The sequence below is a fragment of the Oncorhynchus clarkii genome, chromosome 7, assembly GCF_045791955.1.
Source record: "Oncorhynchus clarkii lewisi isolate Uvic-CL-2024 chromosome 7, UVic_Ocla_1.0, whole genome shotgun sequence".
Taxonomy (NCBI): Eukaryota; Metazoa; Chordata; class Actinopteri; order Salmoniformes; family Salmonidae; genus Oncorhynchus; species Oncorhynchus clarkii.
The window spans coordinates 4259876-4285798 of record NC_092153.1 but is presented as its reverse complement, the minus strand read 5'-3'; the positions used below and the strand labels follow the sequence as shown (position 1 = coordinate 4285798).

At 46.7% G+C, this 25923-nt stretch overlaps 1 protein-coding gene across 1 annotated transcript in view; it reads right to left on the bottom strand.

The window, feature by feature from the left end:
- LOC139412759 (LIM domain 7b) overlaps positions 1–22755 on the bottom strand; it is a 67057-nt gene extending 44302 nt beyond the window's left edge. Inside the window, exons 1-9 of the mRNA XM_071159446.1 lie at positions 22466–22755; positions 19726–19796; positions 19020–19089; positions 18038–18144; positions 17306–17336; positions 16231–16344; positions 15748–15970; positions 14253–14412; positions 813–842 (exon numbers count right to left, since the gene is read on the bottom strand). Of these exons, the coding sequence (XP_071015547.1) occupies positions 813–842; positions 14253–14412; positions 15748–15970; positions 16231–16344; positions 17306–17336; positions 18038–18144; positions 19020–19089; positions 19726–19796; positions 22466–22534 (875 nt within the window). The 5' untranslated portion in view covers positions 22535–22755. The remainder of the gene's footprint in view (positions 1–812; positions 843–14252; positions 14413–15747; positions 15971–16230; positions 16345–17305; positions 17337–18037; positions 18145–19019; positions 19090–19725; positions 19797–22465) is intronic.
- Between the last annotated feature and the right edge of the window lie 3168 nt (positions 22756–25923).

Here is a 25923-nt window from a genome sequence, read left to right as displayed (position 1 = left end):
CAAACCAAGCCAAGCCAAGCCAGCAGACTGAGCCAAGCCAGCCAGCAGACTGAGCCAAACCAAGCCAAGCCAGCCAGCAGACTGAGCCAAACCAAGCCAAGCCAGCCAGCAGACTGAGCCAAACCAAGCCAAGCCAGCCAGCAGACTGAGCCAAACCAAGCCAAGCCAGCCAGCAGACTGAGCCAAACCAAGCCAAGCCAGCCAGCAGACTGAGCCAAACCAAGCCAAGCCAGCCAGCAGACTGAGCCAAACCAAGCCAAGCCAGCCAGCAGACTGAGCCAAACCAGCCAGCAGACTGAGCCAAACCAAGCCAGCAGACTGAGCCAAACCAAGCCAGCAGACTGAGCCAAACCAAGCCAAGCCAGCCAGCAGACTGAGCCAAACCAAGCCAAGCCAGCCAGCAGACTGAGCCAAACCAAGCCAAGCCAGCCAGCAGACTGAGCCAAACCAAACCAAGTACTTCAACTCAAGTAGTATCTTACTGGATTACTTTCACTTGAGTCATTTTCAATTAAGGTATCTTCAGTTTTACTCAAGTATGAAAATGAAGTACTTCATCCAGCAGGGGGCGCTAAAGCCAAGCGGGGTGGGGGGACACTAAAGCCAAGCGGGGTGGGGTGGGGGGACACTAAAGCCAAGCGAGCCCAGCAAGGGAGGGGGGGACACTAAAGCCAAGCGAGTCCAGCAAGGGAGGGGGGGGGGGGCGCTAAAGCCAGGCGAGCCCAGCTGGGGAGGGCGCGCTAAAGCCCAGCGGGGTGGGGGGGGGGCGCCATAGAGCCAAGCGAGCCCAGCGGGTGGCGCCGTTAACTCACCATATCCATCCTGGGTTTACCTCCAAGTTTCTACAGGAACCAGAGAAAGACCAGACCACTGGACACTCAGATACATGCCATTTAGCAGAGAAAGACCAGACCACTGTACACTCAGATACATGCCATTTAGCAGAGAAAGACCAGACCACTGTACACTCAGATACATGACATTTAGCAGATCCATTTATTCAAATCACCTCACTATTTTTATTTAACCAGGTAGGCTAGTTGAGAACAAGTTCTCATTTGCAACTGCGTCAAGATAAAGCAAAGCAGTTCAACACAGAGGTACACGGAAAAAACATACAATAGAAAAATAAATAATTGATGCTTACATTATTTTTTCTTCATCTCCAGTACTGGTGATACCAACGGTAACTGAACCCACAGCCCTGGTATCGCAGTAACTGAACCCACAGCCCTGGTATCGCAGTAACTGAACCCACAGCCCTGGTATCGCAGTAACTGAACCCACAGCCCTGGTATCGCAGTAACTGAACCCACAGCCCTGGTATCGCAGTAACTGAACCCACAGCCCTGGTATCGCAGTAACTGAACCCACAGCCCTGGTATCGCAGTAACTGAACCCACAGCCCTGGTATCGCAGTAACTGAACCCACAGCCCTGGTATCGCAGTAACTGAACCCACAGCCCTGGTATCGCAGTAACTGAACCCACAGCCCTGGTATCGCAGTAACTGAACCCACAGCCCTGGTATCGCAGTAACTGAACCCACAGCCCTGGTATCGCAGTAACTGAACCCACAGCCCTGGTATCGCAGTAACTGAACCCACAGCCCTGGTATCGCAGTAACTGAACCCACAGCCCTGGTATCGCAGTAACTGAACCCACAGCCCTGGTATCGCAGTACTGAACCCACAGCCCTGGTATTGCAGTAACTGAACCCACAGCCCTGGTATTGCAGTACTGAACCCACAGCCCTGGTATTGCAGTACTGAACCCACAGCCCTGGTATTGCAGTACTGAACCCACAGCCCTGGTATTGCAGTAACTGAACCCACAGCCCTGGTATTGCAGTAACTGAACCCACCGCCCTGGTATTGCAGTACTGAACCCACCGCCCTGGTATTGCAGTACTGAACCCACCGCCCTGGTATTGCAGTACTGAACCCACCGCCCTGGTATTGCAGTACTGAACCCACCGCCCTGGTATTGCAGTACTGAACCCACAGCCCTGGTATTGCAGTACTGAACCCACCGCCCTGGTATTGCAGTACTGAACCCACCGCCCTGGTATTGCAGTACTGAACCCACCAACGGTAACTGAACCCACAGCCCTGGTTTTGCAGTAACTGAACCCACAGCCCTGGTATTGCCAAGTGCCATGGTCTACCAACTGAGCCACACACAACCACGTGATATACCCGCTCTCTAGAACCCCACTGTAGAAGACCGTAGCAGTGAACACTAGGGTCACCACGATCCCAGGTTCAGTATCCCGATAGCAGTGAACACTAGTGTCACCACGATCCCAGGTTCAGTATCCCGATAGCAGTGAACACTAGTGTCACCACGATCCCAGGTTCAGATTCCCGATAGCAGATACCATGACAACATCTGCCAAAGTCACAGAAAGTCACTCGATCCAGAGTTGAGTTCAATATCATTCAAATTAAAATGTAATGTATGCATTAAATCAAGCAATTTGACTTTAGTAACTAAATAAAATGCATAAAGTCATTTATTTTTAAAGTAAATCGCCATGGAAACATCTTGATTTACCCAGTTTCACCCAGGTCTAGTCACAATACAGGGGAATAGATATTCAACAGGAGTGTGTGCATTGAGTTATTGAGCTTGTTTTGGTGTATTTCATGAGACTACAGGTGGAAAAACAACCCGTTTCCATTTAGGACTTATTTTATTGTACTGATCAACATTTGCATTTAAGAAGCAATATATATTTTAATGAAAGTGAGACCTATGGACCTCATTCACACAGAGTCACAGCCTTCAGTAATGATGATCTTGACTGAGAGACATTGTGACTATCAGCTTTGTAAAATCAGCAATATTTTGAATTATGGTTTGCATATGATAACAGACAAGGTGCGGTAGTGAATTGATGTTGGTTTCAGCTGTAAGCTAGCAAGGAAACCTTACTGCATTGGAAAGTGTTCTAGACATTGTTTTGCGAACATGAAACGGTTTCAACATCTCTACACGGCCGTGTTGAATTATTCAAGTGTGTTAACTTCTGTGCAGGACAAGTGGTGGTGCAGTCCAGACTCAGTGGTTCCTCAGGACAGACTAGTCAGTATGAGAGAGGAGCTAACATGATACAGTCCAGACTCCCAAAGGTTCCTCAGGACAGACTAGTCAGTATGAGAGGAGCTAACATGATACAGTCCAGACTCCCAGAGGTTCCTCAGGACAGACTAGTCAGTATGAGAGGAGCTAACATGATACAGTCCAGACTCCCAGAGGTTCCTCAGGACAGACTAGTCAGTATGAGAGAGGAGCTAACATGATACAGTCCAGACTCCCAGAGGTTCCTCAGGACAGACTCCCAGAGGTTCCTCAGGACAGACTCCCAGAGGTTCCTCAGGACAGACTCCCAGAGGTTCCTCAGGACAGACTAGTCAGTATGAGAGAGGAGCTAACATGATACAGTCCAGACTCCCAGAGGTTCCTCAGGACAGACTCCCAGAGGTTCCTCAGGACAGACTGGGGTCAGTATGAGAGGAGCTAACATGATACAGTCCAGACTCCCAGAGGTTCCTCAGGACAGACTCCCAGAGGTTCCTCAGGACAGACTAGTCAGTATGAGAGAGGAGCTAACATGATACAGTCCAGACTCCCAGAGGTTCCTCAGGACAGACTCCCAGAGGTTCCTCAGGACAGACTCCCAGAGGTTCCTCAGGACAGACTCCCAGAGGTTCCTCAGGACAGACTCCCAGTGAGTTCAGTGGTTCCTCAGGACAGACTCCCAGTGGTTCCTCAGGACAGACTAGGGTCAGTATGAGAGAGAGGAGATAACATGAAGCAGCCCAGGCTCCCAGTGGTTCCTCAGGACAGACTCCCAGAGGTTCCTCAGGACAGACTCCCAGAGGTTCCTCAGGACAGACTCCCAGAGGTTCCTCAGGACAGACTCCCAGAGGTTCCTCAGGACAGACTCCCAGTGAGTTCAGTGGTTCCTCAGGACAGACTCCCAGTGGTTCCTCAGGACAGACTAGGGTCAGTATGAGAGAGAGGAGATAACATGAAGCAGCCCAGGCTCCCAGTGGTTCCTCAGGACAGACTAGAGCTAAAAAATGAGGGAAGTGGAACAGTGAAGGGACTCTCGCTATAAGGGGACATCGGCTGCACTGATAGACAGATCCTCGCAATCATTAGAAGTCAGACACATTTGATTCCGAAAGTAACAAATTCTAGTACAGAACTCGTTTTTCATTTTCTAGAATTTATTTATTTAAAAAACACACCATAGTTTCAATATACCGTGCAACACTAGTGAACGTCCTAACAACAAGGACGGAATCCTAACTATCCCAATTCACACCGGGCCGCGACCGACGCAGATCAGCAAGGACAACGTCCAAACCATTCATATTACACGCGGCCGTGACCGACGCTGAACATTCACCACACTAACGACAAATACTTTTAAAAAAAAAAGACCATGTTGTTTTATTGACCCACTGTTACATTGTTAGTTTGGTACATCACAGTTCAAATCTAAAACCCCATTTGATTTTCTTGGACACTTCTTTTGACCAGAAGCCATTATGAATAGGATGCAAGTCCAACGCTCTAACCACTAGGCTACCCTGCCGACCCGATGCCGTGTGTGTGTGGGAGACAGAGAGATCGTCATAACTCCAATGTCAACAATACACCTTTAGCATTAAAAACACTTCCCAATAAAGGCTTCATATAAAATGTTTACAGCCTCATCACTTTGGTAGCACATCTACAGGGCAATATTATTTGCATGATGATTATGGACAAGCACGTAGCTTACATTTTTTTAAACAAATGACTCCAGTCCTGCCCTTCGCAGTAGATTTTAACGGAAGGCTCGGTCCCTGCCTATATGACAAAGGTGATAAGCTTGTCGCAGGTTGTTTAAAAAGCTATAACCGTCACAATGACGTGGTTTAAAAGTAGGCTTGGGTGGTATACTGGGGTTTTTGGATATAGCCACGGGAATTATTTCTCAAATACCGTTAAAACTACTTGAAATTAATACATTTGAATATTAGATAGTATAATAATTAGTATAATATTACTTTAAGTAAATACCTGCAGTCAACTTGTACAATATGTTAGGAGATAAAGATGGCGTTCGTTTTACCGGTCACAATTGTTCCATTATGAAGCTTACCGATAGTCCCCAGGTCATGTGATGTTGAGGCGGGAGCGTTGAGTCTCACTGTCGTGCAGAACGCGCCACGTGATCTAATTACAGGATGGAATTCACAACTAAATCTTAGCCAGAGATGTAACTTATAACTAACTAACTAACTATTAGTTATACGAGGTGTGGGTCTAAAAGCCCGCGTTCTATGATAGTACTTAAACATTGCTCAGGGATTCGATCTTGCAACATTTCGGTTACAAGTCCAACGCTCTAACCACTAGGCAAAGGACTGACCTACTCATTCAAGGGTTTTTCTTTATTTTTACTATTTTCTACATTAAGAATAATAGTGAAGACAAAACTATTAAATAACACATGGAATCAGTGTCCAAAAAAAAGTGTTAATTTTAAACAAATCAATTTTATATTTAGATTCTTCAAAGTAGCCACCCTTTGACTTGATGACAGCTTTGCACGCTCCTGGCATTCTCTCAACCAGATTCATGAGGAATGCTTTTCCAACAGTCTTGAAGGAGTTCCCACATATGCTGAGCAGTCGTTGGCTGCTTTTCCTTCACTCTGCTGTCCAACTCATCCCAAACCATCTCAATTGGGTTGAGGTCAGGGGATTGTGGAGGCCAAGTCATCTGATGCAGCACTCCATCACTCTCCTTCTTGGTCAAATAGTCCTTACACAGCCTGGAGGTGTGTTGGGTCATTGTCCCGTTGAAAAACAAATGATAGTGGGACTAAGCCCAAACCAGACGGGATGGAGTTTCGCTGTGGTAGCCATGCTGCTTACGTGTGCCTTGAATTCTAAATAAATCACAGACTGTCACCATCACGCCTCCTCCTCCATGCTTCACGGTGGGAACCACACACCATCACACCACCTCCTCCATGCTTCACGGTGGGAACCACACACCATCACACCACCTCCTCCATGCTTCACGGTGGGAACCACACACCACCTCCTCCATGCTTCACGGTGGGAACCACACATGCGGAGATCACCCGTTCAAATGCTCTGTGTCTCAGAGACATGGCGGTTGGAACAACAATCAAATTTGGACTCAGATCAAGGGACAGATTTTCACCGGTCGTGTTCTTTTGGCCCATGCAAGTCTCTTCTTATTGGTTTGGCCCCAAGCAAGTCTCTTCTTATTGGTTTGGCCCCAAGCAAGTCTCTTCTTATTGGTTTGGCCCCAAGCAAGTCTCTTCTTATTGGTTTGGCCCCAAGCAAGTCTCTTATTGGTTTCCTTTAGTTGAGGTTTCTTTACAGCAATTCAACCATGAAGGCCTGATTCACACAGTCTCCTCTGAACAGTTGATGTTGAGATGTGTCTGTTACTTGAACTCTGTGAAGCATTTATTTGAGCTGCAATCTGAGGTGTAGTTAACTCCTCTGCAGCAGAGGTTGCTCTGGGACTTCCTTTCCTGTGGCGGACCTCATGAGAGCCAGATTCATCACAGAGCATGATGGTTTTTGCAACTGCACTTAAAGAAACGTTCAAAGTTCTTGAAATGTTCCGTATTGGCTGACCTTCGTATCTTAAAGTAATGATGGACTGTTGTTTCTCTTTGCTTATTTGAGCTGTTCGTCATAATATGGACTTGGTCTTTTATCCCTATTTGGCATCTTCTGTATACCACCCCTAACCTTGTCGTCACAACACAACTGATTGGCTCAAATGCATTAAGGAAAGAAATTACACTAATTAACTTAAGGCACAGCTGTTATTTGAAATGCATTCCAGGTGAATACCCCATAAAACTGGTTGAGAGAATGCCAAGAGTGTAAAGCTGTCAAGGCAAAGGGTGGCTACTTTGAAGAATCACAAATATATTTTAATTTGTTTAACACTTTGCTTACTACATGATTCCATGTGTTATTTCATTGTTTGTCGTAACTATTATTATTATTATACAATATAACAAATAGTAGAAATAAAATAAAAACCCTTGAATGAGTAGGTGTCCAAACTTTTGACCGGTACTGTACATCAACATATCTAATTACTTTATTCTTGCTGTGTAACTACTGTCAAAAATAAAACAAATTAAAATAAGAGACCGCTGTAGAAAGTACACAAGCGAAAGCTGTAAATACGAGGTTAATTTTTTATCATCCAAAAGGGTGATGGGCCTTTATTATTTTTAAGTTTTAAAATAAAGTTAAACGTCTAAAATGTATTAAATGCTCTGGTTAGGTCATTTAGTAGTTAGTTAGCTACCTAGCTAAGTGGTTAGCTAATTTAGTAGTTAGTTAGCTACCTAGCTAAGTGGTTAGCTAATTTAATAGCTAGTTAGCTACCTACCTAGCTAAGTGGTTAGCTAATTTAATAGCTAGTTAGCTACCTACCTAGCTAAGTGGTTAGCTAATTTAGTAGTTAGTTAGCTACCTAGCTAAGTGGTTAGCTAATTTAATAGCTAGTTAGCTACCTACCTAGCTAAGTGGTTAGCTAATTTAATAGCTAGTTAGCTACCTACCTAGCTAAGTGGTTAGCTAATTTAATAGCTAGTTAGCTACCTGCCTAGCTAAGTGGTTAGCTAATTTAGTAGCTAGTTAGCTACCTGGCTAAGTGGTTAGCTAATTTAGTAGCTAGTTAGCTACCTAGCTGAGTGGTTAGCTTCTTCCAAAATCACGCTTTGCGTGATAACAGAAAATCCCCTCCTGGATCAAGATCCTTGCAGTCTAATATTTGCGCGTGCAGCAAATTGAGAAGCATTTTTTTTAAATTACTTGTAGAACTTCAATAGTTGGGATGTCTGTCCAGCAAATAGATGAAGTCTGAGACAATAAAAATGTTTGCAATGCGTCCGTTAGCATTCTCTATGGGATTTTACATGTAGTTGTTAGCATTGCTAACCTTCAGATTACAGAAGCTCAGTGGAGTTTGAAAATGGCAGCCCTTGTGTTCAGTGCCGGTATTACTGAATATCTCAGGATGGATCAAGGTCGGTATGAAGACATGACAATCTGGATACCACACAAGCCTAGTTTAAAATCTACTCCTTCGGAAATAGTTCATTTTCGGTTGCACAAAGCACTGAACTGGGATACAGGGGTGAAGGTAAAGTCGGGATGGGGGTGGCTGGAGGGAGGGGGTGCAGACAAGACAGGAACAACGAGCCAAGGAGTGATGTCACAGCCTGAATCATCCTGAGGAACCTGTTGTCTTTCGGCTACAAACAGAAGAGGGGAAGGAGAGAGAAGGAAAGGGATGAAACTGAGGAAGAGAGGAGATTTAACAGGGCAAGATCAACAGAAAGGAAAACAGGAAGTTGTACCCCAAACAAAAAAATTGAAATTCCGAAAAATTGAGAGAATGAACTGCCGTGGTGAAAAGCAGAGCAAAGCGTTGTGGTAAAAGTTTGGGGATTTTAATGTTTAGCATTGAGGTATTCTGGGATTACACAGCGAGGCTTGTAATGTTTAGCATTGAGGTATTCTGGGATTACACGGCGAGGCTTTTAATGTTTAGCATTGAGGTATTCTGGGATTACACGGCGAGGCTGTTAATGATTAGCATTGAGGTATTCTGGGATTACACGGCGAGGCTTTTAATGTTTAGCATTGAGGTATTCTGGGATTACACGGCGAGGCTTTTAATGTTTAGCATTGAGGTATTCTGGTTCTCTCACACAAGAGTTGAACACCAAACGTCAACGTCAAGCATTATCCAAACCCAGCTTAAATCGAACCCAGCCATGGCACAAAACACACATCTACCTGTACCAGGGTTAGGGATAGTCAGGATTATTCAAACCCAGTTCCTGTACCAGGGTTAGGGATAGAGTCAGGATTATTCAAACCCAGTCCCTGTACCAGGGTTAGGGATAGAGTCAGGATTAGTCAAACCCAGTCCCTGTACCAGGGTTAGGGATATAGTCAGGATTATTCAAACCCAGTTCCTGTACCAGGGTTAGGGATAGAGTCAGCATTATTCAAACCCAGTTCCTGTACCAGGGTTAGGGATAGAGTCAGGATTATTCAAACCCAGTTCCTGTACCAGGGTTAGGGATAGAGTCAGGATTATTCAAACCCAGTTCCTGTACCAGGGTTAGGGATAGAGTCAGGATTATTCAAACCCAGTTCCTGTACCAGGGTTAGGGGTAGAGTTAGGATTATTCAAACCCAGTTCCTGTACCAGGGTTAGGGGTAGAGTTAGGATTATTCAAACCCAGTTCCTGTACCAGGGTTAGGGGTAGAGTTAGGATTATTCAAACCCAGTTCCTGTACCAGGGTTAGGGATAGAGTCAGGATTATTCAAACCAGTCATGACCCACAGTAACGGGACAGATCCAGACCTCAATCTGTACATCTTGTGGTACCAGGGTCTCCTCTGAGAGCCCAGCCTGATGGTCCTGACGTGCACCTCCTCCTCGGGAGTCCAATAGCGGGGCAGGAAGCGGTTGTAGCCAGGGTTGGAGGTCGTCTGGTGGAGGGCCAGTTCCAACCGCCGAGCGTACAGATCATCTTTGACAGGGTCAGGATCCTCTCGCCCCTCCTCAGAGTCTTCCTCACACAGCTCCATCAGGAGGAGTTCCTCGTCGATGGAGCGCTCCACCTCGGAGAAGAGGGTGGGGGTGATGGAAGACAGGGGGTCGTGGAACAGGTTGGGCGGGAATGGAGACGCTGCAGTACTGCTGCTGTTGAACCAGAGGACAGGCCGGGACGGCCGTCCGTGTTAACAGTGGACATTCCCAATACAAAAACACAGCGAGTCCCTTACAGCGAGGTGTCGAGTAAAGAGTTAGGAGCACTGGTCACACAACGCTGTGGAACTGCTGCTAACCAGAGCCGTCTGTGTTATAGTAGTCGTCAACACTCTGAGGTGGACAATACGCCAACTAAACACCGTCACAAGCACCCGGGGCTTCGGGTAGAGTTAGGAGCAGCCACACCTTTCACAGTTCAACACTACATACCCATGTTGAGCACTACCAGGGTTAGTGGAAAACAACAGCTAGCTCTGTTCCAGGAATGTCATGGAAACAGGCAAACTACTTCATCGTATTTCACCAAACTTGTTTGTTGGAGCCTAAAGGGTACAAAGACAGTCCCAGAAAAAACAAACCACCTGTGGCAGTTGAAGAAAATGAAATGTCAGTAATACAGACAAACGTCAAGCCTCACGCTAGTAGTTTTATTAGCCGTTAGCTTGATGACAGGACCGGCCTCACGCTAGTCGTTTCAGTAGCCGTTAGCTTGATGACAGGACCGGCCTCACGCTAGTCGTTTCAGTAGCCGTTAGCTTGATGACAGGACCGGCCTCATGCTAGTTGTTTCAGAAGCCGTTAGCGTGATGACAGGACCGGCCTCACGCTAGTCGTTTCAGTAGCCGTTAGCTTGATGACAGGACCGGCCTCACGCTAGTCGTTTCAGTAGCCGTTAGCTTGATGACAGGACCGGCCTCATGCTAGTTGTTTCAGAAGCCGTTAGCGTGATGACAGGACCGGCCTCATGCTAGTTGTTTCAGAAGCCGTTAGCGTGATGACAGGACCGGCCTCATGCTAGTTGTTTCAGAAGCCGTTAGCGTGATGACAGGACCAGCCACACGCTAGTTGTTTCAGAAGCCGTTAGCGTGATGACAGGACCGGCCTCATGCTAGTTGTTTCAGAAGCCGTTAGCGTGATGACAGGACCGGCCTCATGCTAGTTGTTTCAGTAGCTGTTAGCTTGATGACAGGACCAGCCTCATGCTAGTTGTTTCAGAAGCCGTTAGCGTGATGACAGGACCGGCCTCATGCTAGTTGTTTCAGAAGCCGTTAGCGTGATGACAGGACCGGCCTCATGCTAGTTGTTTCAGAAGCCGTTAGCGTGATGACAGGACCAGCCACACGCTAGTTGTTTCAGAAGCCGTTAGCGTGATGACAATCACAACCCTGATATAAAGCCATTATATACGAACGCCTCTCTCTCTCCGTCTGACCTGGGAGAGAACACTGCGGTGTGTCTGGGAGGGGAGTCAATCCTAAACAGGCAAGGGCTTCCTGTCCACAGCCTCAACGTGCCTTGCGGGCTCATGGGTACCGCAAAATTTATGGGCGTGGATGGTGAAGGGGAGCGGAACCGTCGACTGGCCAGGTCGTCCGCGACGACGTCAGGCTGGGGCCGGTCGGCGTCCGAGTCGCTGTCGCTATGGTAAGCAAATCAGCAATCAGAGTTAGGTCAACAACATGAGGTTCGGAATGTGACAATTTTCTCTTTTTTTTTTTTTTTTAAACAGTTGATTCCAACTTCCTGGAATCTAGAAAACACAACGACGTGTATTACATCAGCACCTACACAACGACGTGTATTACATCAGCACCTACACAACGACGTGTATTACATCAGCACCTACACAACAACGTGTATTACATCAGCACCTACACAACGACGTGTATTACATCAGCACCTACACAACGACGTGTATTACATCAGCACCTACACAACGACGTGTATTACATCAGCACCTACACAACGACGTGTATTACATCAGCACCTACACAACGACGTGTATTACATCAGCACCTACACAACGACGTGTATTACATCAGCACCTACACAACGACGTGTATTACATCAGCACCTACACAACGACGTGTATTACATCAGCACCTACACAACGACGTGTATTACATCAGCACCTACACAACGACGTGTATTACATCAGCACCTACACAACGACGTGTATTACATCAGCACCTACACAACGACGTGTATTACATCAGCACCTACACAACGACGTGCATTACATCAGCACCTACACAACGACGTGCATTACATCAGCACCTACACAACGACGTGCATTACATCAGCACCTACACAACGACGTGCATTACATCAGCACCTACACAACGACGTGCATTACATCAGCACCTACACAACGACGTGCATTACATCAGCACCTACACAACGACGTGCATTACATCAGCACCTACACAACGACGTGCATTACATCAGCACCTACACAACGACGTGCATTACATCAGCACCTACACAACGACGTGCATTACATCAGCACCTACACAACGACGTGCATTACATCAGCACCTACACAACGACGTGCATTACATCAGCACCTACACAACGACGTGCATTACATCAGCACCTACACAACGACGTGCATTACATCAGCACCTACACAACGACGTGCATTACATCAGCACCTACACAACGACGTGTATTACATCAGCACCTACACAACGACGTGTATTACATCAGCACCTACACAACGACGTGCATTACATCAGCACCTACACAACGACGTGCATTACATCAGCACCTACACAACGACGTGCATTACATCAGCACCTACACAACGACGTGCATTACATCAGCACCTACACAACGACGTGTATTACATCAGCCCCTACACAACGACGTGTATTACATCAGCCCCTACACAACGACGTGTATTACATCAGCACCTACACAACGACGTGCATTACATCAGCACCTACACAACGACGTGCATTACATCAGCACCTACACAACGACGTGTATTACATCAGCACCTACACAACGACGTGCATTACATCAGCACCTACACAACGACGTGCATTACATCAGCACCTACACAACGACGTGCATTACATCAGCACCTACACAACGACGTGTATTACATCAGCACCTACACAACGACGTGCATTACATCAGCACCTACACAACGACGTGTATTACATCAGCACCTACACAACGACGTGTATTACATCAGCACCTACACAACGACGTGTATTACATCAGCACCTACACAACGACGTGTATTACATCAGCACCTACACAACGATGTGTATTACATCAGCACACGTTGACACCTACACAACGACGTGTATTACATCAGCACCTACACAACGACGTGTATTACATCAGCACCTACACAACGACGTGTATTACATCAGCACACGTTGACACCTACACAACGACGTGTATTACATCAGCACCTACACAACGACGTGTATTACATCAGCACCTACACAACGACGTGTATTACATCAGCACCTACACAACGACGTGTATTACATCAGCACCTACACAACGACGTGTATTACATCAGCACCTACACAACGACGTGTATTACATCAGCACCTACACAACGACGTGTATTACATCAGCACCTACACAACGACGTGTATTACATCAGCACCTACACAACGACGTGTATTACATCAGCACCTACACAACGACGTGTATTACATCAGCACCTACACAACGACGTGTATTACATCAGCACCTACACAACGACGTGTATTACATCAGCACCTACACAACGACGTGTATTACATCAGCACCTACACAACGACGTGTATTACATCAGCACCTACACAACGACGTGTATTACATCAGCACCTACACAACGACGTGTATTACATCAGCACCTACACAACGACGTGTATTACATCAGCACCTACACAACGATGTGTATTACATCAGCACCTACACAACGACGTGCATTACATCAGCCCCTACACAACGATGTGTATTACATCAGCACACGTTGACACCTACACAACGATGTGTATTACATCAGCACCTACACAACGATGTGTATTACATCAGCACCTACACAACGACGTGTATTACATCAGCACCTACACAACGATGTGTATTACATCAGCACACGTTGACACCTACACAACGATGTGTATTACATCAGCACCTACACAACGACGTGTATTACATCAGCACCTACACAACGATGTGTATTACATCAGCACACGTTGACACCTACACAACGATGTGTATTACATCAGCACCTACACAACGATGTGTATTACATCAGCACACGTTGACACCTACACAACGACGTGTATTACATCAGCACCTACACAACGATGTGTATTACATCAGCACCTACACAACGACGTGTATTACATCAGCACCTACACAACGACGTGTATTACATCAGCACCTACACAACGACGTGTATTACATCAGCACCTACACAACGACGTGTATTACATCAGCACACGTTGACACCTACACAACGGAACTGAATAGAAACCTCCACACCATGCAAATTCAACTAGCAGAAAACTAAACGTGGTACTCAGGTAAAGCAACTAACTAAACGAAGATTAACAATTATTGTTTAAAACGGTAATTCGGTAGGTATGACATCACAGTACCTGGTGAGGGGGCTCGGGAGGCAGCCCTTAATTCGGTTTTCCTCACGTTTCTTCCTCTGGAAGGGTGCAGGTACGTTGCCCCAGTTCCTCAGTCCCGATTCTCTGCCCTCCGCCGCCTTCATCCTAAAAGAGTTCTCTGCCTCCACGTCACTGCTGGAGTCTGGGGAGGGGAGAGGGGGGAGAGGGGAGGGAGGGGAGGGAGAGGAGCTCATAGACCAGTAGGAGTCCAACAGAGAGAAGGCAACGAACCCAGACAGCCGCCAGAGAGAAGGCAACGAACCTAGACAGCCGCCAGAGAGAAGGCAACGAACCTAGACAGCCGCCAGAGAGAAGGCAACGAACCTAGACAGCCGCCAGAGAGAAGGCAACGAACCTAGACAGCCGCCAGAGAGAAGGCAACGAACCTAGACAGCCGCCAGAGAGAAGGCAACGAACCTAGACAGCCGCCAGAGAGAAGGCAACGAACCTAGACAGCCGCCAGAGAGAAGGCAACGAACCTAGACAGCCGCCAGAGAGAAGGCAACGAACCTAGACAGCCGCCAGAGAGAAGGCAACGAACCTAGACAGCCGCCAGAGAGAAGGCAACGAACCTAGACAGCCGCCAGAGAGAAGGCAACGAACCTAGACAGCCGCCAGAGAGAAGGCAACGAACCTAGACAGCCGCCAGAGAGAAGGCAACGAACCTAGACAGCCGCCAGAGAGAAGGCAACGAACCTAGACAGCCGCCAGAGAGAAGGCAACGAACCTAGACAGCCGCCAGAGAGAAGGCAACGAACCTAGACAGCCGCCAGAGAGAAGGCAACGAACCTAGACAGCCGCCAGAGAGAAGGCAACGAACCCAGACAGCCGCCAGAGAGAAGGTAACGAACCTAGACAGCCAACGGTGGAGCGGCATTAGGGAGCATCCCTAACAGAGTCCCAAATGGAGCCCTATTCCCTACGTAGTGCACTACTAATAGGGCTCTGGTTTATAGTAGTGCACTGCGTAGGGAATAGGTTTCTATAGTGCCCTGGTCTATAGTAGTGCACTACATAGGGAATAGGGCTCTAGTCTATAGTAGTGCACTACATAGGGAATAGGGCTCTAGTCTATAGTAGTGCACTACGTAGGGAATAGGGTTTTACAGTGCCCTAGTCTATAGTAGTGCACTCCGTAGGGAATAGGGTGCCTCTAGCGTCCTGCGCCCCACCTCTGGCCCGCTCCAGGCATGAGACATGTCCATTATCAGACCCGTGTGGAACCAGATGGAATGTCTCACTGAGAGGAGAGAGCTGGCAGGACGGGGGGCAGGGAAAGGCCGTGGCCGTAAGCACGTCCTTCTCTGGGAAGAGCAACATTCCTGATAGTGACTACTAATACGGTGACCATTAACTTTGGATTCTGTTGGTAGCGTATTTTCGTATGGACCGGGAACTCCCCACATCCTGCGTTGACCGTATTCTGACTAAAAACCAGCCAACGCTGTTGACTATAACAACATATTCCAGTCGTTACCCTCGCTGCCGGCCCTCAGGATGGAGTCAGAGATACAGCTGAGGGTACGTGACTCCGCCGAGTCAAAGCTCAGGGCCGAGTTAAAGCTCTCTACGGAGTCCTCTCTGCTGTAGCCGGGTGTCTGGGACCGGGTTAGAGGCAGCAGCTCATCATCCCTCTCTGGGTAGATCACATCACTGTAGTCCCTGTCTGTTACACTGCCTCTGGGGGTTTCTTCTAGAGCCTGGGACACACAGGGGACACACAGGGGACACACATTTTTATTTAGCTTTGAGTTTGCACGTTTATAAATATCCATTGGTTCAGTTGTACAGGGTAAAGTACATGTATTAGCCCCAGGTGTGGGGTACAGACAGAGATAATCCCAGGGGGTTCAGGTCTGGGGTACAGACAGAGGAGCAGTACCACACCATAGAGCTAAGCTTAGTGGTCCCTAGAAGGCCTTGAGGTTGAGCTGAGGGTTAAGGTGAGGGAGCGTGTTACCTTGGACAGAGCGATGCCCAGTAGTCCCTCGAACGCTTTGAGGTTGAGCTGAGGGCCAGAGTAGAAGGGATCCGCCTGGGCCTTCCGACCCAGCCAGTAGATGGTGATTAGAACCTGGAGGAGAGATCACTGCTTTGGGCGGGAACTTTATCTTTCATTATGTAGAGGACAGGCCGCTCCCCGTCACGACGTAGACTAGAGGTCAGTCGCAGCAGGGCCGCTCCCCGTCACGACGTAGACTAGAGAACAGTCGCAGCAGGGCCGCTCCCCGTCACGACGTAGACTAGAGAACAGTCGCAGCAGGGCCGCTCCCCGTCACGACGTAGACTAGAGAACAGTCGCAGCAGGGCCGCTCCCCGTCACGACGTAGACTAGAGAACAGTCGCAGCAGGGCCGCTCCCCGTCACGACGTAGACTAGAGAACAGTCGCAGCAGGGCCGCTCCCCGTCACGACGTAGACTAGAGAACAGTCGCAGCAGGGCCGCTCCCCGTCACGACGTAGACTAGAGAACAGTCGCAGCAAGGCCGCTCCCCGTCACGACGTAGACTAGAGGACAGGCTGCTCCCCGTCACGACGTAGACTAGAGAACAGTCGCAGCAGGGCCGCTCCCCGTCACGACGTAGACTAGAGAACAGTCGCAGCAGGTCCGCTCCCCGTCACGACGTAGACTAGAGAACAGTCGCAGCAGGGCCGCTCCCCGTCACGACGTAGACTAGAGAACAGTCGCAGCAGGGCCGCTCCCCGTCACGACGTAGACTAGAGAACAGTCGCAGCAGGGCCGCTCCCCGTCACGACGTAGACTAGAGAACAGTCGCAGCAAGGCCGCTCCCCGTCACGACGTAGACTAGAGGACAGGCTGCTCCCCGTCACGACGTAGACTAGAGGCCAGGCTGCTCCCCGTCACGACGTAGACTAGAGAACAATTTTAGCAGGGCCGTTCCCCGTCACGACGGACTAGAGGCCAGTCGTAAGCAGGGCTGTTACACAGTAAGAGATTCTCGATGGGAATTATGACAGTTCCAAGTTATAGCTCAACACCTTTCACACAAACAATTCAAGTACATATCCACTTACGTTTTTCAGCCTCCTTTTGCTCTCTACACACCTGAGAAGAAAATGAGATCTCTTAGTCCGAGCAGAGACGACACACCGGCTAACCTTTACCCACGGCTAACCTTTACCCACGGCTAACCTTTACCCACGGCTAACCTTTACCCACGGCTAACCTTTACCCACGGCTAACCTTTACCCACGGCTTCTCACTAACAAAAGGTGATCTATTATGGACAGTCTATAAAATATTATTCTGTTTAAATAGTCACTCTGATAGGACTCATGTGAAACACCATACTGTGGACTACTCATCTAGCCACGTGATTTAGCTGCCAAGCCAAACCAGACAACCCACTATCAACACCATGCAATCAGTGATAACACAGAACTGGCTGTATAACCCGATATACACAACCACAGGCCAGTGTGCGCAGCATGTCATTAGTGAGTCCAGTCCGCGTACACTAACGTTCCAACTAGTGAGACGCTGGCCAAGAAATACATTAAACACAGTCTATACATCAACAGGCACCGTCTAACTAAACAGGCACCGTCTAACTAAACAGGCACCGTCTAACTAAACAGGCACCGTCTAACAGGCACCATCTAATGAACAGCCCCTCCAACAGGCACCTTCTAACATCACTATAAGTCCAGCAGCTGGGGATGAAAACCATATTAATCCTCCACTTCCATTTGATTTGTTCTACAAATAATAAAATATATATATTGACCAAATAAAAGGAGTTTTACCTGAGTGTAGCGCGTGTGGACAGGTCTTGCAGGTCTCCAGGATGAAACAGCTGAGCCTCGTGTAGACCGAGTGTACCACACGCTCTCAGAAACACATTCACATTGTCCTGGAGGAGAGAGTAGGTAGAGGGGCAGAGAGGGGAGGGGCAGAGAGGGGAGGGGCAGAGAGGGGAGGGGCAGAGAGGGGAGGGGTAGAGAGGGGAGTGGCAGAGGCAGAGAGGGCAGGGGCAGAGAGGGCAGGGGCAGAGAGGGCAGGGGAAGAGAGGGCAGGGGAAGAGAGGGCAGGGGCAGAGAGGGCAGGGGCAGAGAGGGCAGGGGCAGAGAGGGCAGGGGCAGAGAGGGCAGGGGCAGAGAGGGCAGGGGCAGAGAGGGCAGGGGCAGAGAGGGGAGGGGCAGAGAGGGGAGGGGCAGAGAGGGGAGGGGCAGAGAGGGGAGGGGCAGAGGCAGAGAGGGCAGGGGCAGAGAGGGGAGAGGGGTGGGGCAGTACTGGGAGTTACCATACAGAACAATCAGAAGGCGTGGCCTAAGGATGATCATGTGACTGGTGGGAGGAGTCTCTTAATAGCTTTCCAGGATCCGTTCCAAACAAGTGGAACCTTGACAGTTTGACCAGCCTCTGAATCAAATGTGTTGAGCTGCCCCACTCAGCCAGCCTGACTGCCCCACTCAGCCTGACTGCCCCACTCAGCCTGACTGCCCCACTCAGCCTGACTGCCCCACTCAGCCTGACTGCCCCACTCAGCCTGACTGCCCCACTCAGCCTGACTGCCCCACTCAGGTTTGTCATGTTCATCACATCACTAGATCCTTAGACAGTTTCAGATCTGTCACACTAGGCAGGAACCTCCGAGCGACACGCAGGAAACCACAGAGGACGACTTCCTGAAAGACCCAAGTCGTCAAACTACTGTCACCCTGGCAGACAAGAGATCCCTCTGCCTTCTCATATGAAATGTAGAACGGCTACACGCAGTGAACTCACCAGTCCAGCCATTGGAGTAGACAGCGTGTTCATTCTCTTAATAAGGCCTGGTTTCAACTGGTTGATTAGACTGAGAAAGGGAGGGACAGAGGGAAGAACAGACGAGTTAGACAGCGTGACCATCGACCACACCAGGACCTGGTACTTAAACCACTAAGGTGTTTATAGAACCACAGCCATTGGGATTCATTCATCACTACTGGCAGTGCAGGACTCCATTCTGCAGATATATATACACACTACAGTTCCCATAATACTCACTGGCAGAGCAGGACTCCATTCTCCAGATATATATATACACTACAGTTCCCATAATACACCCTGGCAGAGCAGGACTCCATTCTCCAGATATACACACTACAGTTCCCATAATACTCACTGGCAGAGCAGGACTCCATTCTCCAGATATATACACTACAGTTCCCATAATACTCACTGGCAGAGCAGGACTCCATTCTCCAGATATATACACTACAGTTCCCATAATACTCACTGGCAGAGCAGGACTCCATTCTCCAGATATATACACTACAGTTCCCATAATACTCACTGGCAGAGCAGGACTCCATTCTCCAGATATATACACTACAGTTCCCATAATACTCACTGGCAGAGCAGGACTCCATTCTCCAGATATACACACTACAGTTCCCATAATACTCACTGGCAGAGCAGGAGTCCACACTACAGTTCCCATAATACTCACTGGCAGAGCAGGACTCCATTCTCCAGAGCAGAGCGGAAGTTGTTGCTTCCGAATGATTTATTTGTCACTTCCTATATATACAGGAAGAGGAAACACAATACCATCTTAGATAAACTAACAAGCAAACATGCAAGTGTCATTTTTTTTAAACTAAAAGTCCTCTTGGATCACAGATTATGATCTATACTTACCTAGTGCATAATTATGTTTGTTTTATTTTTTTATTTTTTTATCAGATTTGCATTTTACCACAATGTTTTACTAAATTCTCATTGCTGTTACAGTCCAAAAATTAATAAACAAATCAATGTTTCCATTTTTTTTTTTTTAAACATGGCTCCTTATGAAAAGGTCTGAGACAACAGGGTACAGAGAAAGCCCAGCGGGGCAAAGGGGGGGGTACAGAGAAAGCCAAGCGGGGGTACAGAGAAAGCCAAGCGGGGGTACAGAGAAAGCCAAGCGGGGGTACAGAGAAAGCCCAAGCGGGGGTACAGAGAAAGCCCAGCCGGGGGTACAGAGAAAGCCCAGCCGGGGTACAGAGAAAGCCCAGCGGGGGTACAGAGAAAGCCCAGCGGGGGTACAGAGAAAGCCCAGCGGGGGTACAGAGAAAGCCCAGCGGGGGTACAGAGAAAGCCCAGCGGGGGTACAGAGAAAGCCCAGCGGGGGTACAGAGAAAGCCCAGCGGGGGTACAGAGAAAGCCCAGCGGGGGTACAGAGAAAGCCCAGCGGGGGTACAGAGAAAGCCCAGCGGGGGTACAGAGAAAGCCCAGCGGGGGTACAGAGAAAGCCCAGCGGGGGTACAGAGAAAGCCCAGCGGGGGTAAAGGGGGGTGTTGGAAAACAAGAAGCCCAGTCTGAGAACTCATCTGTTCCCCAGAAAACCTTCATTGTAAATTAGAATGTGTTCTTCATTTAACTTAACTGACTTGGCTCGTTAAATTAAGGTAAAAAAACAAAACAGTTACATCTACTACTCCTCTAGATGATGCATCATGGGTAATAAAAGTGTTTATTTAAAAACTGATGGGAGTTTTTACAGGAACTTAAGTGTTATGGTAATGAGATGTCCACAGACAAGTGTTTGTACGTAATATAGTTTAATGTAGACTGTCAAGATAATCCATCCACCTGACAGGTGCGGCACATCAAGAAGATGATTAAACAGCATGATCATTACACAGGTGCACCTTGTGCTGGGGTACAATAAAAGGCCACAAAAATGTGCAGTTTTGTCGCACAACACAACACAATGTCACAGATGTCAGAGGTTGACGGGGGCGTGCAATTGGCATGCTGAACGCAGGAATATCCACCAGAGCTGCTGGTAGAGATGTGAATGTTAATTTCTCTACCATAAGCCGTTTCCAACTCCAACCTGGCCTCATAACCGCAGGTGACAAGCAGGGGGCGGGGGGGTGCTGGTAAAGTATTTCTGTTTGTAATAAAGCCATTTTGTGGGTAAAGACTCATACTGATTGGCTGGACCAGGCTCCCAAGTAGGTGGGCCTATGCCCTCCCAGGTCCACGCATGGCTGGGCGCTGTTCCCCATCTGAATGGTGCTGGGCACTGTTCCCCATCTGAATGGTGCTGGGCACTGTTCCCCATCTGAATGGTGCTGGACACTGTTCCCCATCTGAATGGTGCTGGACACTGTTCCCCATCTGAATGGTGCTGGACACTGTTCCCCATCTGAATGGTGCTGGACACTGTTCCCCATCTGAATGGTGCTGGACACTGTTCCCCATCTGAATGGTGCTGGACACTGTTCCCCATCTGAATGGTGCTGGACACTGTTCCCCATCTGAATGGTGCTGGACACTGTTCCCCATCTGAATGGTGCTGGACACTGTTCCCCATCTGAATGGTGCTGGACACTGTTCCCCATCCCCTTGGTGGGAGTCCTTTGTTCCTTCATTCATTCACTGTTCCCCTCACACCCCCTTCAGCTCTCCCTGTCCCCTACCCCTCACATCCCCTTCAGCTCTCCCTGTCCCCTACCCCTCACATCCCCTCCAGCTCTCCCTGTCCCCTACCCCTCGTTCCCCTCTCCTCTACCTCTGAGAGGGAACAGAACGCACCCTGCCACCTCTCTGGAGCACAACACTGCCACTGTCCAATGAGGAAAACTATATGAGGGAATCATATGAGCCGGGGGAAAGTTTATATAGAATGTGATGATTCAAAATGACAAAACGGCACATCTCAAAAAGAACAAAGACGGTGCATGACGTCATCTACTCCCAACAGCACAGATAACCCTCAGGGTTCTATTGGCAAAACGGTGAAGTAACCCGTGTTCTTTTATACGTGTATTGATCTATATGACCACACTCTTAAAACTGAACACGTTCACAGTTCACACTCAGTTCCACAGTGGCTTCCAGTGTCAACATTGTCACCAATTATTTGCATTTACAGGATCATATCACATTTTTTACGTGTCATTAGGTGACGTTATGGTCATCGTAGTAAACCTGTAGATTTAATGAGTGCGCCTCTGTCTGTATAATGTATCACGTGGAACAATTACCCAAATGTAATTAGATAATGAATAAGACAGGTCTAAGTTTGGACTAGCGGGAACATTTAACTTTAAACACCTTTGACGTAGAGCTCTGTAGGCTGCTGTAGTCTTAATCAAAAACATTTACCTGGATATATTTAGTTCGTCACATCAGCCCAATCACGGATCAAACGAGATGTTTTCGACGTGGTTATAACTTCATTATCTCCAACCTACCTCCATCCACCGTTGAGCCTCCGTGAAGGCGTCTTCACAGGTCACACTGGTCTGTTCTCGCCACTCCATCTTACCACACAGGCCTCAAACAGACACGGGACTTGTATTCTAGTTGAAAGAGAACAAGGCAAAGGTCCTTATTGATATCGTTATGCCTCCCCTAAATACATAACAAACAGCTTCAATCAAAGCATTTCCCCTGTCGACTAGGACACAATTATCCAGCGATAACGGTATTGTAAAAACAAATGTGTTACTTGCGTCAAACTTCAGCTGCGATACTTGAAAGTCTAAACTCTGCTCACCGGAGAACGATTCCCGTTAATTGACTTCCGCGCGCCTCGCAAGGGCTCACTTGATACCAAACATTATTGACACGTGCGATAAACTAAAGTGGGCGTTTCCTGATGTTTGAAACGTCATCCTGTTCTGCAGCTGACGGCGTTTCTCTTTTACTGAACACCAGGGGGCGTTACGGAGTCATAACGCGGCCTTCGCTGCTCACGTCGCTGTCTTCAGGGAAGGAGAAGGAGTTCCACTAAATAACACAGCCACAAAGTCAGATTCCACAGCCACAAAGTCAGATTCCACAGCCACAAAGTCAGATTCCACAGCCACAAAGTCAAAATATGGCTACAAAAATGTGCTTTTTGGGTCTTCATCTGAGGTTTGGGTTATGCATAAGGTAAGCAGGGTGGTTACGGTTAGGGGTAGGTTAGGAGTACGTTTAAAATCTGATTTAAAGAAGAGAAATTGTCAGAGACAAACAGACAGACAGACAGACAGACAGACAGACAGACAGACAGACAGACAGACAGACAGACAGACAGAGAAAGAGAGAGAGAGAGAGAGTGAGAGAGAGAGTCAGAAAGACAGACAGAGAGAGAAAGAGAGAGAGGTGAGAGAGAGAGAGAGAGTCAGAAAGACAGACAGAGAGAGAGAGAGAGAGAGTCAGAAAGACAGACATAAAGAGAGAGAGGGAGAGAGAGAGAGAGAGAGAGAGAGTCAGAAAGACAGACAGAGAGAGAAAGAGAGAGAGGGAGAGAGAGAGAGAGAGAGAGAGAGAGAGAGTCAGAAAGACAGACAGAGAGAGAAAGAGAGAGGGAGAGAGAGACAGAGAGGGGGGGGGGTGAAATAACTGTAAACTGTTTCATCACTCCAGTCTACGCTACAGCTTCAGTCTCAATCCAGGTCTGGAAGCTATTTCTTCTTTATGCTCTCTCTGTTTGGCTTTATGAGGAATATATTCAGCATCAACAACAGCATTCAGGGTTACAGCAGGATGTACATGTTTATTGGTCGTACACAGTTTAGCAGATGTTGTAACGGTGCAGCTGACTGCTTATGTTACTAACTCCTAGAAACATGTTATGTTACTAACTCCTAGAAACATGTTATGTTACTAACTCCTAGAAACATGTTATGTTACTAACTCCTAACAGGATAGAAACATGTTATGTTACTAACTCCTAGAAACATGTTTATGTTACTAACTCCTAACAGTTATGTTACTAACTCCTAACAGGATAGAAACATGTTATGTTACTAACTCCTAGAAACATGTTATGTTACTAACTCCTAGAAACATGTTATGTTACTAACTCCTAACAGTTATGTTACTAACTCCTAACAGGATAGAAACATGTTATGTTACTAACTCCTAGAAACATGTTATGTTACTAACTCTTAGAAACATGTTTATGTTACTAACTCCTAGAAACATGTTTATGTTACTAACTCCTAGAAACATGGTATGCCACTAACTCCTAGAAACATGTTATGTTACTAACTCCTAGAAACATGTTATGTTACTAACTCCTAGAAACATGTTTATGTTACTAACTCCTAGAAACATGTTTATGTTACTAACTCCTAGAAACATGTTTATGTTACTAACTCCTAGAAACATGTTATGTTACTAACTCTTAGAAATATGTTTATGTTACTAACTCCTAGAAACATGTTATGTTACTAACTCCTAGAAACATGTTATGTTACTAACTCCTAACAGGGTAGAAACATGTTATGTTACTAACTCCTAGAAACATGTTTATGTTACTAACTCCTAGAAACATGTTATGTTACTAACTCCTAACAGTTATGTTACTAACTCCTAACAGTTATGTTACTAACTCCTAGAAACATGTTATGTTACTAACTCCTAACAGTTATGTTACTAACTCCTAGAAACATGTTATGTTACTAACTCCTAACAGTTATGTTACTAACTCCTAGAAACATGTTATGTTACTAACTCCTAACAGTTATGTTACTAACTCCTAACAGTTATGTTACTAACTCCTAGAAACATGTTATGTCACTAACTCATAACAGGATAGAAACATGTTATGTTACTAACTCCTAGAAACATGTTTATGTTACTAACTCCTAGAAACATGTTATGTTACTAACTCCTAGAAACATGTTTATGTTACTAACTCCTAGAAACATGTTATGTTACTAACTCCTAGAAACATGTTATGTTACTAACTCATAGAAACATGTTATGTAGGATAGAAACATTCTAACTCCTAGAAACATGTTATGTTACTAACTCCTAACAGTTATGTTACTAACTCCTAGAAACATGTTATGTTACTAACTTCTAGAAACATGTTATGTTACTAACTCCTAGAAACATGTTTATGTTACTAACTCCTGAAAGATGTTATGTTACTAACTCCTAACAGTTATGTTACTAACTCCTAGAAACATGTTATGTTACTAACTCCTAACAGTTATGTTACTAACTCCTAGAAACATGTTATGTTACTAACTCTTAGAAATATGTTTATGTTACTAACTCCTAGAAACATGTTATGTTACTAACTCCTAGAAACATGTTATGTTACTAACTCCTAGAAACATGTTATGTTACTAACTCCTAACAGGGTAGAAACATGTTATGTTACTAACTCCTAGAAACATGTTTATGTTACTAACTCCTAGAAACATGTTATGTTACTAACTCCTAACAGTTATGTTACTAACTCCTAGAAACATGTTATGTTACTAACTCCTAACAGTTATGTTACTAACTCCTAGAAACATGTTATGTTACTAACTCCTAACAGTTATGTTACTAACTCCTAACAGTTATGTTACTAACTCCTAGAAACATGTTATGTCACTAACTCCTAACAGGATAGAAACATGTTATGTTACTAACTCCTAGAAACATGTTTATGTTACTAACTCCTAGAAACATGTTATGTTACTAACTCCTAGAAACATGTTTATGTTACTAACTCCTAGAAACATGTTATGTTACTAACTCCTAGAAACATGTTATGTTACTAACTCCTAGAAACATGTTATGTAGGATAGAAACATTCTAACTCCTAGAAACATGTTATGTTACTAACTCCTAACAGTTATGTTACTAACTCCTAACAGTTATGTTACTAACTCCTAGAAACATGTTATGTTACTAACTTCTAGAAACATGTTATGTTACT